At 37.4% G+C, this 15,766-nt stretch overlaps 1 protein-coding gene across 1 annotated transcript in view; it reads left to right on the top strand.

Moving 5' to 3' along the window:
• The window catches only part of st18 (ST18 C2H2C-type zinc finger transcription factor), a 177,493-nt gene that overhangs the window by 18,018 nt on the left and 143,709 nt on the right, over window positions 1–15,766 (top strand). Inside the window, exon 2 of the mRNA XM_060824030.1 lies at window positions 14,058–14,197. Within this exon, the coding sequence (XP_060680013.1) occupies window positions 14,058–14,197 (140 nt within the window). The remainder of the gene's footprint in view (window positions 1–14,057; window positions 14,198–15,766) is intronic.

Genomic DNA, 15,766 nt, shown 5'->3' on the forward strand with positions numbered 1-15,766 from the left:
TGCTCCTAAGGATCCTGCCATTTATTCTTGTACACATCTCCCAAAATGCATCTTTAACATTAGTTCAGATTAAAATCTGTCTGCTATTTCTCTGCCTGGTCTTCCAACTGATCTATATCCTGCTGTCTCCTTTGATGACTTTCCTCACTAACCACAACTCCAACTGCCATCTGCAAACTTACTAATCATACCACCTGCATTTCCATCCAAATCATTTATATATTACAAATAACAGAGATCACAACACTGACCCTGTGAAACATTACTGGTCACAGACCTTCAGTCAGAAAAATATCCTTCACCGTTACCCTGTACAGCCAAGCTAATTTTGTATACAATTACCCATATGGCCAAGCTAATTTTGTATACAAATTGCCAACTCACCATGGATTCCATATGACTTAATCTTCTGGTCCAGCCTACTATGGGCGACCTTGTCAAATGTTCTAGCAAATTCCACGTAGACAACATCCACTGATCAATCTTCATCTTATCAATATTTCCACTTCATTAAAAACTCATCAAGTTTGAGAGATGAGGCCTCCCCTGCATAGACCCATACTGAATATCCCTAGTAAGTACATTATTCACCAAATGTGACAAAATCCTGTCCCTAAGAATTTTTCTCCAACGATTTCCCAATCACTGATGTAAGGCTCACTGGCCTATAATTTTTTGGATTATCCCTGTTGCCCTCCTTAAGCAAAGGAATGACATTAGCTATTTTGCAGTCTTCTAGGACCATACATGTAGCTAAAGAGGATACAGAATCTATGTGAATGCCCCAGCAATTTCCTATCTTGTCTCCTTCAGTGTCCTGGGATAGATTCCATCAAGCTCTGGGGACTTACTTATATTAATGCTTTTCAAGACACCCACACATCCTCCTTCTTAATGTTCACAGAATCCCTACAGGCAGACTGAGGCCATTCAGCCCATCAAATCTGTACCAACCCTGTGAATGGCATCCACCCACCCTATTTCTGTAACCCACCTAGCTTGCACACTACGGGGCAATTTAACATGGCCAATCCACCTAACCTGCATATCCTTGCACTGTAGAAGGATACCAGAGCACACAGAACTCACACAGACAGGGAGAACATGCAAACACCACACAAACAGTTACCCAAGGCTAGAATTGAACCTGAGTCCTTGGCAGTATGAGGTGGCAGTGCTAATCACTGAGTCACCATGTCGCCCAATATCAACATGCCCAGAATATCAGCATACCATCATCCATGTCATTCTCCTTGGTGAATACTAAAGTACTCGTTAAGGACTTTATTCACTTCATCTGACTCCAGATATAAATTCCTTCCTTTGTATTTGCAAGGACCTACCCTTTCCCTCGTTACCCTCTTTCTCCTAATATATGTACAGCATATAACACTTACCTTAGGATTCTCTTTAAGCCTACTTGCCAAGGGCATTTCATGCCCTTTCTAGCCTCCTAATTTCTTGTGTAATTTTTTAATGGCTCCTTCATACTCCTCAGGAGAGTTATTTGATTTCAGTTCCTTAACCTTTGCATATGCTTTCTTTCTCTTTTTAACTAAACTTCTAACATCTCTAGCCATCCAAGGTACTCAAATCTGACCATCCTTATTTTCATCCTCACAGGAGCATTCTGGGCCTGAATTCTGATCAATTAGCCTTTGATAGACCCCCGTATGTCTGATGTGGACTTACCCTCAAGCAGCCACCCCCAATCTAATTTCTCCAACTCCTGCCTAACACTGTTGCAATTAGCCTTCCACCAATTCAGTACTTTGACCCCAGGGCCAGTGTTATCCTTATCTATAGCCATTTTAAAACGTACAAAATTATAATCACTATTTTCAAAATGGTCCCTTACAGCACTTTCCTAGTTGGACTATTGACATATTGTTTCAAGGAATCCTCCTCAATGCATCTAACAAATTTTGTCCCATTTAAGCCATTGGCACAAAGGGAGTCCCAGACAATATTGGGGAAATTAAAATCACACACTATAATAACCCTGTTATTTTTACAACTTCCCTTGATCTGCTTACATATCTGTTCCTTTATTTCCTGCTGACTATTGAGAGGCCTATAGTGTAAGCCAATCATTATGACTGCATCTTTATTATTCCTGAGTTCTACCCATATGGCCTTTCTGGATGAACCCTCCAAGATGTCTACTGTTAGTAGAATGTGATATTTTTCTTAATTAGTAATACAACTTCCCAACCCTTTTACATCCCTCTCTATCTGAAACGTCTAAACTCCGCAACGTTGAGCTGCCAGTCCTGACCTTCTCTCAACCAAGTTTCTCTAATGGCTACCATATTGGAGTCACATATACTAATCTAAGCTCTAAACCCATTTCCCTTGCCTGTTATATGCTTTGTATTAAAATAAAAACACTTCAAACTGCCAATCCCACTGAGTTTATTCACATGGTCCTGCCTGTTCTTCCTATTAGATGTAATTGACCAAATGTTGACCTTCTCCTCAATCATTGCACATGCTGACTCACTGCTCTGATTCCCACACCCCCTTGCTCGCAATACCAGTTTAAATCCTCCAATGTATTAAAATTATTTTCTGTCATAGATTCATTGGTCTTTGAAATTCTGTTTCTGAAAAGGTGATGGAAGCAGAGGCATATATTTGTATATTTTTGAGGCACAAGTTGATAGATTGTCACTAACCATGGGTGAAAGCTTATTAGTGGTAGGCAGTGATATGAATTTGAAGCCACAATTAAATTAGATATGATCTTATTGAACGGTAGAACAGGCTCAAGGGGTTGACTGCCTACTGCTATTCCTAACTCATACGTAAGCACTAAGGTCACAGTCAGAGTGGCAGACTGCCTTGCAATAAGCTGAACTTACAGAGTTGCTATGAGTTTCGTCTGTAGCAATCAAATGTTGATTGGTATCTGTGCTGCAATGAAAGCTGAGAAATTGGCCATGAAACATTGCATCATGGTTAGGTCGACAAGTGCTGTATGGATTTGGCCACCAGTTTAATGTTAGAAACTATAAGCTCCAAACTCTGTGTTAACCCATGTATTAAGGTAGTGCCAACTTACTGAATGCTCCATGACAGTGACTTCTGGTTTCTGGCAAGCTTGCTAATGCATCAAGCATTTCTATGTACCTACATGTTTGTCTCCTCCTGAATATCACTCCATCAAAGTATTTATCTGAATTCCCTGCAGCTGAATTTATGTGTCAACTTGAACACTTGCAAATTGGAATCTGTTCTACCCTTGCCCCCTGCAATTTAACTGCAAACCACCTGTCTTTGGTGACTCACCATGCATGCACCTCTACCTTTATGCTGATCCCTAAGATCTCAGAAGTGCAGTGTCTGAGGTGGTAATTGTGAGTTTGGCATGGGGTGGCACAGTGCCTCAGCGGATAGTACTGCTGCCTCAGTGCCAGGGAACTGGGTTCAATTCCAGCATCGGACAACTGTCTATGTGGAGTTTGCATATTCTCCCTATGTGTGTGTGGCTTTCTTCTAGCTGCTCCAGTTTCCTCCCACAGTCCAAAGAAGTGCAGGTTAGGTGGATTGGCCATGCTAAATTGCTCATAGTATCTAGGGATATGTAAATTGGGTGGATTAGCAATGGGAAATGCAGGGTTACAGAAATAGAGTAGAGAGGTGAGTCTGGGTGGGATGCTCTTCTGAGAGTCAGCGTGGAATTGTCAGGCCAAATGGCCCGTTTTCACACTGCAGAGATTCTTTATTTCCATGAACTGACAATATTTCATCGTCAACAACCTCCTCTTCCTGTTCCAATTTTCACTCCTGTGCCATTACCTGGCCAGGTAGAGGTTTTGGGAGCAAAGGTAGGCCATTCAGCCCATTGTGCCTATTCCACCATGCAATGAGATCATGGTTGATCTGTTTCAACATTTAATATCCTTAGTGAACCAACCTCTACAGCCCACAGCATTGCCCTATGACAGAAGAAATTCCTCCTCATCCCTAAATGGGAGATCCCATACTCTGAGATTATACCTCACACTACAATTTCACACAAGGGGAGAAAAGTTACCAGCATCTAATCTGTCAAGTCCCCTAAGAATGCTCTATTTTAAAAAGGTTTCTGCTCATTCTTCTAAACTCCAATGAGTAAAGACTAAATCTACTCAACATGTCCTTTAAGACAATCCTTCCATACCCTGCATCAACCTAGTGGACCTTCTTTATATTACTTCATTGCTACTAACCTATCCTTAGATAATGGGCCCAAAGCTATTCGCGGTATTCAAGCTTTTGACTAACTAATGTTTTATATACTTCAGGAAAACTTCCTTATTTTTATGCACATTCCCTTTGAAGTAAAAGCCAGCATTCCATTTGCCTTCTCTATTAATAGCATAAGGTTTCCGATGAGGGTGGATAAGGATAGAGGAAATTAAGAAATGCATATTTATAGCATAACCGGCCTGAACAATCTGAATACAATGTATGGTAAGGGAGAAGTGGGATGTGAAACGGAGCATCTTTGATCTTTGCAGCCCTACCACTATCCCCAGTCTCAGTATGGTCACTTTGAGGAGGACTGCCTCCAGCATTGTGGCTAGGAGACCTAGTCATTCCTATTCCCCACCAGTTAGCTGCTGCTGTGCCCAATTATGTATCACCTCACCCTGCAATGGAGAAAGAGGTGTATATCTGACTGTACAAAGTGTTTGGATCACGTGGCTTTCATGGTTGACCAGCTGGCATTGTTTTATGACAGTAATGTGGGTATGAAGCTTACAACTGTCATTGGTGCGTAAGGGTAAAGAGAAGTTACAAATATTAGCATAAAGCAAAGGGCTCTGGTCAAGAAAAGGAAGTGAATCTCTTGAAGAGTATAAAAGGATTATGGGCATTCTTAAAAGGGATGTCAGGTGGACAAAAATGAGACGAGATAACCTTGGCAGATAAGGTTAAGGATAATCCAAAAAGATTCTACAAGTACATTAAAGGTAAAAGATTAACTAGAGAGAGACAAAGTCATTGTATGTGGAACCACAGGAAATGGGTAATTGGACAACCACCCTGATGAAGAAGCAGTGCTCCAAAAGGTAGTGCTTCCAAATAAACCTGTTGGACTATAACCTGGTACTGTGTGATTTTCAACTTTGTCCACCCTAGTCCAAAACCAGCTCCTCCTAATAAAACTGTGGTGAAAGACATAGAAGCTAGACAATGAAGGAAATAAATATTGATGTCTTGAAAACACTCAGTATTACAGAAGAAGAGATGGTGGATGTCTTGAAAAGCATAAAGGTGGATAAATCTCTGGGACCTGATCAAGTATATCCCAGGAAATTGTGGAAAGGTAGGGAAGAAATTGTGGGGCCCCTAGCAGAGATATTTGTATTATCTACAGTTACTTCTAAGGTACCTGAAGACTGGAGAGTGGCTAATGTTGTGCCTTCATTGAAGAAGGCTATAAGGAAAAGCCTGAGAACTATAGGCTATGAGTCTGACTTCAATGGTAGATAAGTTGTTGGAAGAGATTCTGAGAGACCGGATTTACATGCTTTTGGAGAGGCAAGGACTGATTAGGAAAAGTCAGCATGGCTTTGTGCATAGAAAATTGTGTCTCACAAGCTTGATTGAGATTTTTGAGGGTGTGACCAGATCGATAGATGAGGGCAGACTGGTAGACATTGTCTACGTGGACTTTAGCAAGCCCTTTGACAAGGTTCTGCATAGTAGTGGTTAGTAAAGTTGGATCATTTGGAAAGCCAGGCAAATGGATATAAAATTGGCTTGACAGTGGGTGACAGAGCGCGGTGGTGGACTGGACACCTGTGTCAATGGTGTTCAACATGGATCAGTGCTGGGTCCACTGTTGTTTGTCATTTATATGTACAATTTAGATGAGAATATAGGAAGCATAGTTAATAAGCTTGCGGGTGACAACAAAACTTGGGTATAGTGGAAAGTAAAGAAGGTTATCGAAAAGTACAATGGGATTTTGATCAACTGGGCCAATGAGCTGAGGATTGTCAGATGGAATTTATATACATGCAAAATGTTGCATTTTGGTAAGATGAACAAGGATGGGACTTACACAGTTAATGGTAAGGCCCTGAGCAATGTTGTCGAACAGAGAGATCTAGGAATTCAGGTACATAGTTGATTGAAAGTTGTGACACAGGTAGACAGGATGGTGCAGAAGGTGTTTGGCACACTTGTTTTCAATGTTCAGAACACTGAGTATAGGAGATGGGGCGGCTTGCTGTGGTTGTACAGCATGTTGGTGAGGCCTCTTTTGGAATAGTGTGTATAATTCTGGTAGCCCAGCTATAAGAAGGATATCATTAAATTAGAAAGGTTACAAAAAAGATTGAAAAAGATGTTGCAGGGTACTGGAGGGTTTGCGTTATAAGGATAGGCTGAATAGACTGGGGTGTCTTCCTTAGAGTGTAAGAGGTTGAGGGGGTGACCTTATAGAGATTTATAAAATCATGAGAGGCATAGATAAGGTGAATAAAAGAAGTATTTTTCCAAGAGTAGGGGAGTTCAAAACTAGAAGGCATATTTTTAAGATGAGAGGAGAAACTTTTAAAAAGGATATGAGAGGCAAAATTTTCAGACAGAAGGTGGTTTCTATGTGGAATGAACTGCCAGAGGAAGTGATAGATATCAGTACAGTTACAACATTTAAAAGACCTTTGGTCAGGTACATGAATAGGAAAGGTTTAACAGCATATAGGTCAAGCACATGCAAATGGGACAAATTTAGTTTGAGGAACATGGTCACCATGGATGAATTGGAGTGAAGGGTCTGTTTCTGAGCTGTATGACTTTAACTGTGGATGTTGAAGTTCTGAAACAAAAACAGGAAATGTTCTGAAATAGAAAAACAGCAAGTAAATGGTAGCATCAGTGTAAAGAGAAAGCAGAGTTAATGTTTCAAGTTCAGTGATCTTTTTTCTGACAGATGCTATCAGACCTGCTGCATTTCTCTAGCAATTTCTGTTTTCGTTATGAATATTAGGCCTGAGTTATGAATGCTGGAGTTTTTTGAACAATGAAATATGTGGGTGCAGTGAACTAAGCAGTGTATGAGGTTAGTGATGCAGTTGATAGAACATGGTATTTTACAGATGCAAGTATGAACTACTTGTGTAGGGTTTAAACTTTTTTCAGCATTGGATCTACATCCTCAAGGAAAAAATGCCTAGTATTGACTGCTGTGGATGATGCTGGCTTTAACCTGCACAACAGTTCAGTCCCATTGCCTTTTAAAAGATTGACAGGATTGTATTCTAGCCCTCTGAGTTTAGAGATACTTCCTCCCTCATGTTGTTCTCCTGAACAGATTTCCAAAATTGTGTCTGAGAACTTTGAGGCTTATTTTCTGCCACATTGTGACATTCTATGTTTTCTCAGGTCATCATCTCTTATGCAGCCATTTCCAGAATCTACTCTATCAAAATTGCTTCTTTTATTTAAGAGGTACAGGTTTGAACTCATACTAGCCTTTCATGATTTTGTGCTTGCTACTCAGGTTCCAGCCGCTTAATATTATGTATCAGTTTGCTGGATATTGCATTCATGATAACATACAGATAATACAAGGTTTGTGTACTGGCTGTATCAAAAGGAATAGGTGAAGGTTAACTAATATCATGATTCCTATTTTCAAGCTGTGTCCAAATTTTACCCCAGATCTTTGCTGAATATTAAACTAATAGATTATGCTAACTAATAGAAATGTAAATGCTGGAATTGGAATCAAAATCAACAATTTCTGAAGAAACTCAGGAGATCTGGCAGTATCTGTGGAGAGAAAACAGACTTAACATTTCGAAGTTCAACAACATTTCTTCAGAATTTCCAAATATTAAGTCTGCTTCCTCTCCACAGAATCTGCGAGATGTGTTGAGTTTCTCCAGCAATTTCTGTTTTTGTTGTAGATAGCACCAGTCACATTTTAATCAGCTGTTACTTCTAACCTTTATTTATTTTTATTTTGTTAAATAAATTGCTAATACAAGTAATCACTTCTGAGCAAAATTTAAATAAAAAGAATAAATTTACAATAAGTTAGCAATGATTAAATATTTTGGCAGCCAGTTTAAAGGCATCCAATTTAATGAGCAAAATGTAGCATAATATGTTTAAAAAGGAATACTAGAGGTCTCAGCCAATGAAGTGGTTATTTGAGGAGTTATATTACATTCCCACCACTAGCACAGTGCAGCATGCTAAACAGTTAATTATTCAGCTAACTGTTAATTGACAGTTAATTGTTCTTACATACAAATCACTTTAACCTGAAAATTATATTTCCTGATTTGTTTCATTGATTTACTTTTACCCTTTTATCTTTCTGTCTGTCAAGGAACATGTTTAGCACACAGTTTTCGAGGATTGTTCCTGAGAGGAACAAAATATAGGATCTTAGTACAACATATTCAGGCATTATTAATGGGGACATAGAGTATAGTAAATCTGCACCTGCAAAATCACAAATCGCAAATTCGCCTAACCGCGCTAAAAAATAAATAGCAATAAGAATCAACAACTGCAGACAAAAATTGCATTTTTGCAATATTTTAAACCTTTTAAATCTATTTTTAATGACTCCTGCACTCCTGAATCCCAACATTTGTGGGGATTCTCAGGAATGCAGCTCTCATGGATACAGCGGAATGAGTATTCAAGAGTAAGAAGATTAGTATAGAACACTATGTAGTCCTCAGCTGGAATACTGTGTGTAGTTCTGGGGCTACAAATCAGGAAGGGTATGAATGTGCTGGAAAGAAAGTATGCTTGATTAACTGCTCCCTCCATGTGTTCAACCATTTTTAATGACTAATAACATATATACACCCAACCTGCTTGCTTCCGCACATCCTTTAGAGTACTACTATTTGTTTTATAATGTCTCCCCTGTTCCTTATACCAAAATGTATCCCCTCATGCTTCTCTGTTTTGAATTTCACCTGCTACTTATTGGCACTCCATTGACATGTCAATGTATTTTAAAGTTCTGCACTGTTCTCCTCAGAGCTTACAGTGTTTCAAAATGTTGTATCATCCTGAAACTTTGAATTTTTACACTCAGGTCTAGATTAGTAATATATATCAGGAAAATCAACGGTCCCAATACTGGTTCCAGGAAACTCCAGTAGCAATCTTTCACATTCCAAAAATATTCTTTAACCATTGCTCTCTGTTTCCTATCACTCAGTGAATTTTCGTATCCATGTTGCTCTTGTCCCTTTGATTCCATGAGCTATAACTTTGTTCATAGGTTTGTTATGCAGCCTCCTGGAAGTCCATTCACATTGACAGCATTATCCTCATCCTTCAAAAATGTAAAACAATTTACTTAAACTTTAATTTTCTTTAGGAAATGCACTCTGGTCCTTTTTAATAAACTCGTCTAACCATATGGCTGTTAATTCTATCTTAAACTATTGCTTCTACAAGTTTCCAACCACCAAAGTTTAACTAACTGGTCTGAAGTTGCTTGCTTTGTCTTTGTACTCCTTTTCGAACAAGGGCGTAATGTTTGCAATTCTCCAATCCTTTGGTCCCTCCCTAATTTCAGCGATGACTTGATAAGTATGGCCAACATTTCTCTCATTTCCACTATCCCCTCCTTCAATATCCTTAGACGCAGCCCATCCAGGCTCAGTACTTTATCAACTTTAAGTAGAGACATCTATCCAAAACCACCTCCTTGTCAATTTTGAATGTTTCTAGTTGCTACATTTCCTCCTCTGTCACTGTTCCCTGGGTAGAATCTGCTCCCTTGGTAAAGCTAAATGCAAAATATTCTTTTACTACCTTAGCCACACTCACTGCATTTGTGTTTAAATCACCTTTAGGGACTAATTTTAATAATTAGTATTTTGTTAATAACCCAATAATCTTACAGTGCCCAAACTATTTCTATTGGGTGTGCTTGGATGAAATTTATACACAGATAAAGCATTCACTCTTAATCCAGATAAAATAGATCTGACTGTGGAAATTTCTCATTAGTATGTCCTGGCTCTCAAGTTCTTTAAAACATAATCACGTCCTTTTTCCTTTGCTCTATATCCATAACTTGGGCCTTGTAGCTGACAGAGGCAATAAGTAACATTAAAATGAGGTCTGCTGTTAAGGTGCATTCCAGCTTGAACCTAAAGGCTCGAGTTAAAAATAGGAGTACAGAAATAAAGTGAGAACAAACATCAGTTTATAACAAGAGTTCTTACTAAGCAAACGACAAAGTAGTAGCAAGAAAATAGCTTTTATATAGTTGTTTTAAATACAACATAAGTATTTCCCTTTAAAGTGTGATTATAAACATCAAGACCAAAACTACATAAGTAAAATGATCAAACTTACAAATGGTGGCAAGCAGGTACTTTTTTTGTTCTCCCTGTCCTCTTTTATTCTTTCATGATATGTGGATGACTTTGGCAAGCCCAGAATTTGTTGTGCATTCCTGTGGTTTACTTGGTCATTTCAGAGAGCAGTTAAGTGTCAACCTGATTGCTTGGGTCTGCTGTTACAGCTAGGCCAAAAAAAATATGAATGGTAGATTTTCTTCCTTTAAAGATGTTAGTGAATGGGATAGGTTTTTAATAACAATTAAGAATCGTTTCATAATTACCACTGAGATTAGCTTTCAATCCCAAGTTGTATATACTTAATTTCTGCCACTTGCTAAGATGGTATGTGAATCCTTGTCTCCAAAGCATTGCCTAGTTTACTGGTTGCTTGTCTAATGATAATGCCACACACCAACATCTCTCCTTTGCTTATTGTAAAAATATAACATAGCTATGATATTGGTTATAAAGATACTTGAAGGATGCCATTGCCTCATGTAAAGAGCAACATTATATTTGAAAACAGATTAGTAGCTTTGCTGTGATGTTTCACAGTGGAACTCACTGTCTGAAATGATGGTAAGAGGTGGAGACTCTCAAATCACTTAAAAACTACTTCGATGAACACCTGAAATACTGGTAAATAGGATTAGGGTAGAAAAATGTTGTAATTGGTGCAGACATGATGCAAGGCCTCTTTCCATGCCATTAAAACCTGTATGATTCCATACGATGATGACTTTGTACACATGCAATTCATTTTTCTGTTAGGTTTTTTATTTGGAGGAATTTCACAGCAGAGAGGCAATTTTCATTTTTATTTTCATTCTGCTTTCTATTGGCTGTCCACATGTTCCTGTTTTCAGGCAGACCTGTCGCTGCCACTCAGACCTGGGAAACAATGCAAGCCCCTAAACAGTCTTGTGCTATTATACAGAGGATGTACACTCACAAGTTGCATTATACAAAATGTCAGCTGCTATTTAAAATAGAGGCATTTAGGTTACAACAATATTGCTACACTTTGGAACTCAGTTACAGAATGTATTAATGGGATATTTTTATTTTTTCTGAATTAATTGTTTTATATATATAGTATATATGAATGATCAAGAAGTCTTTGCTTGATCATTGAACTAGTCCATGTATATTTCAAAGCTCAGATGTTTTTGTTATCAGTTGTGTGCAAACATTAGAGTCATATTAATGTAAAAATACGTAGGATAAGAGGAACAATGAATAGGAGTGGGCCACTCAGCCTGTTCCAACATTCATTTAGGTTGTGAGTGGTATGTGGCCTACCTCCATGCACTTGCCTTCAGCCCATATTCTTTAATACATTTACTTAACAAAAGTTTATCTATCTCATATTTAAAATTAACTATTGCCCTTCGTGGAAGAGAATTCTAAACATCAATTTTCCTTCATGTACAGTAATGCTTCCCAGTAGCTTTCCTGAATAGTCTGGCCCTAAGTTTTAGACTCTGCCCCCTAGTTCTAGAATGTCCAATAAATGGAAATAATTTAAAGATATAGATAATAAACAGTGCAGCACAGTAACAGGCCCTTTGACCAACCACATCTGTGCTGACCACAATGCCCATCTGCATATCTTTATCTATCCTGTCTTTACTTGTTCATATCACAATTTGAGACAATTATTCTGTTGTTTTTAATGAATACCTCTGAGATTATCACTACCTGCAAAGTCCTCTTCAAGCTCCACACCATCCTAATTTAGAAACATATCAACATTCATTCAGTGTCGCTGAGTCAAAATCCTGGAACCCAGTTCCTCAGAGCAGTTCCTCAGTTCCTTTAGGTGTATCTAAAGCAGATGGACGAGAGGAAGATTGCACACTAGTATCTTCTCAATAGTGAGTGGGAATGGGCAACAAATTCTAGCTTTGTCAGTGATATCCATATCCCAGGGACAAAACAAAAGAAGGTTCCCACTGTTTTCAGTATAAGTAAAGGTAGAGAAATGTATTCACAGAGCACACTTCTAGTGGCACAATGCAGAAGGATTTGACCATACTTGCAAAAAAGAATCCAAATGTTTAGTCTAACTGGAATGTATTTCAAGAGATTGGAGAATAAGAATAAATAATTCTTGCTGCAAATGTACATGTCTTTGGTGGGATCACACCTGGAACATTGTACAGTTTTTAAGGAAGAAATACGGAACAGATAGTTCAGCGAATGATCACTAAACTGATCCATTAGATGGCAGGTGTGAAAAGCCAAGTACTGATTTATCTGGATTTTAGAAGAATGGGAAGTGATCTTATTGATGTATTCAAGAAAATGACAGGGCTTGGCAGGGTAAATATTAACTTAGTTTTTACTAGGGAATCTAGAACAAGGAGGCACAGTTTCATTAGGTACAATCATTTAGGATGGAGATTTCCTCATTCAATAAAATAAATATCATTAAGACTGGGATAGACAATTTTAGGTCTTGCAGGGGATTAGGGGATGTAAGAAGTGATTTGGAACGTGGATTTGAATTCCAAGATCAGCCATGGCCACAGGCTCAGTGGACGGAATAGTTTGCTTCACCTGCAATTTCTTATGTGGTTATGCAGATTTATTTTGATTCATGAACAGGCAGTGTGATGGCTTTTACCGATGTAGTCTGCATGGCATTGGAGAATACTGTGACCCATGCAAGTAGAGTCCATTAGCACTGCCTACTCAGCTTGAATCAATATAATCCATATAGCTGTAAATACTGGTAATACATAACACTTAAAACTGCACTGCATGTACATTTTTTCCTAAAACTGTCTGTAACGTGTCAAAATTTCCCACAGATTTCAATAACCATTGTGTAGTCACAATGAGAAAATTAAACAGCAATAAATAATTTTTTTTGTAGGAAGAAAGTAAATTGTATAAAGGGAAAACCTTGACCTTGTACTAATCCAGTTCAGTAATTTACAAAATATTTTGCATATTTCATGCATTCCAGTCTTTATAGGTTCTGAGTCAATTCTTGTAATATATCTTTATATTTCAGCTTTACGCTCAGTCAAAGGTCAGAATATTATTTGCTCTGTGTATAAACAATACAAATATCATTCAGTAATATCTTCAGTATATTACTGTTTACCTCATATAGTCTCCAACTGTATTGTTTGATAATATTGATTCACATGTAGCATATAAACTAGAGAGGGCAATTTATATGTCTTTATGAATTATAAATGAATTCCAAAGAGGTAAATATTAGAACTATGTTTATGTTTTAAAAACAAGATTACATTTGCCAAGGGAGATTTGGATTGGCTGAGAATTATGCCAAAGCACTTCAGCTTCAGAATATATTATGATGTCAAGGTTTTTCTTGCAAAGTGAATAAATGCCACACATGTTATGTATTATATGTACAACATGGTACATATGAAAACTATACTTTTTAGTACTTAGGTACAATTACATGCAAACATGCATCATATGACCTAAAAGATAACAAAGATATTTACTTGCCATTGCTTCCCTTTTCACCAACAATATGGGCCTACTGATAATTCTCACTCTGAACTGGTACCATTTAATATGCTTGTGTTGCCACTTGGTTTGTCCACATAGTAAGGGAGAAATTCTCTCAGTTTTGACAATCCTGCAATGTACAGTAATAGTATTCAAAGATCACATTATTTGTACAGCTTGTTAATTTTACAAAAAAGAAATATATTTAATCATTCATGTCCTTTCCCTTTAAAGTTCACATAGTTGTTCTGTGGCAAGAAAGAGAAAGATGCAAGAACAGAAATTTGGAGCATCGGTAAACAAGAGAAAATCCCTGCTGATGAAACCCCGTCACTATACTCCTAGCAATGACTGTGAAGAAGAAAGCAAAGAGGGTAAAGACTCTGATGAGATTCTAACACACATAGATGAAGTGTAAAACAACAGACGCCTGTTAGGTATTATAGCAAAGATATCCCATATTGTGTTGCAGTCCAAGAGCTATTTCAGAAGTAAGTTATTTAAATATATTGTAAGTCGAAATAAAATAATTACTGAATAATTCAACAATGTTCTATTGAAGCAGGTCCCTTTTCTTTAGTGTTTTTGGTAGGGTAATAAAAAAAGCCATTGTAATATCTGCAATTCCAGTAGTCTGGCTAATAGAGATGTATCAAAGCTGTGTAACTTAGCAACAATAGTAATTGTTGCTTTCTAGTGCTTTACTCAGTAAAATCTTTCTATTAGTAATATACAGATGTGGCCAATGTAGTACATTTAAAAACAATTAAATGATTCATGTACAATCAAATGCATTTTTTTCCATTGTGTACACCTGGTTACATTTGTATTGCATGATATTTTCTAGTTCCAAGTGAGAATTATAGCTACATTTCTTTTGCCAACTATAATGCCAAAAACATTTGTATTATTCTTCTGTGTGTGAAACAATAATAGTTACTTGGTACATTTAGATTTACTTTTCGCAATATATAAAATGTATTACTATATGCTACTTTCCTATAAATCCTATACATATTTGAATAGCTTATGGCTGAAAATGATAAGTTATTGAAAGTTGCTTGCCCTCAGCTTTATTAACCATACTAGTTTAATATTAATTAGCTGTAATAATAGTAGCAGAGTTCTGTATTTTTTTAGCACAGAAGGAAACAATTTGGCTGATCAAATCTATTCTCATTTTCTGAAAAGTCAGGCAGATAATCCAATTTAGTTTCCTTCTTCAATCTACAGTGTATTAAAGATACTACATCTGTACACATTTTTGTTACAAAATCCTATATTCTGCTATCATTTTGCTGTGACAGACATAATAACATTTTTTTCACGTTAAATTCCTATGCGCTCATATATAGTTATATTGCTCTGTTACAGCCTCCCACTACAGGATGTACTAAAATATCTCAGTTTCACATCTTTCAGCTTTTTATTGAGAAACTCCTTGGGCCAACTACCTGTACTTCCCAAATCACAACAAATTCTGCTGTTACATTGTAAACAATAACAAATAAAGGCATGGTGTGAATGAAAGTATAATTTCAAAATGAAGGCTGAATTATGCCTGCAAATCCTGCTCCAGGAGTCCCTGACCTACTAACTCCACTTCGCCTAAAGATGTAAATTGGTTTTCACTTTCCATTTGCAATGTTACAGGAGACCTCTTTTTTCCTTCTAAAGTTCACCTTTTCAAATATTTCTCCATTTATGACTTTAAAAGTTGTGTTAATTCTGTGTCCACCTGTAACAATACTCTGTATAAATAAATTCTCTTAATTACTGCCTTTGTCCATTTGTTAATGATCTCAAATTTATGATCTCCAGCTACTAACTCGCAGAAATCATTTATTCCTCATTTCCTTACTAAATCCCTCCCATTACTTTATACACTTCTATCCCCTTGAGCTTCTTGTAATAAATTTCCAATCATTTGAAAATAGATAAAT

The sequence above is a fragment of the Hemiscyllium ocellatum genome, chromosome 4, assembly GCF_020745735.1.
Source record: "Hemiscyllium ocellatum isolate sHemOce1 chromosome 4, sHemOce1.pat.X.cur, whole genome shotgun sequence".
In the NCBI taxonomy this organism is placed as follows: domain Eukaryota; kingdom Metazoa; phylum Chordata; class Chondrichthyes; order Orectolobiformes; family Hemiscylliidae; genus Hemiscyllium; species Hemiscyllium ocellatum.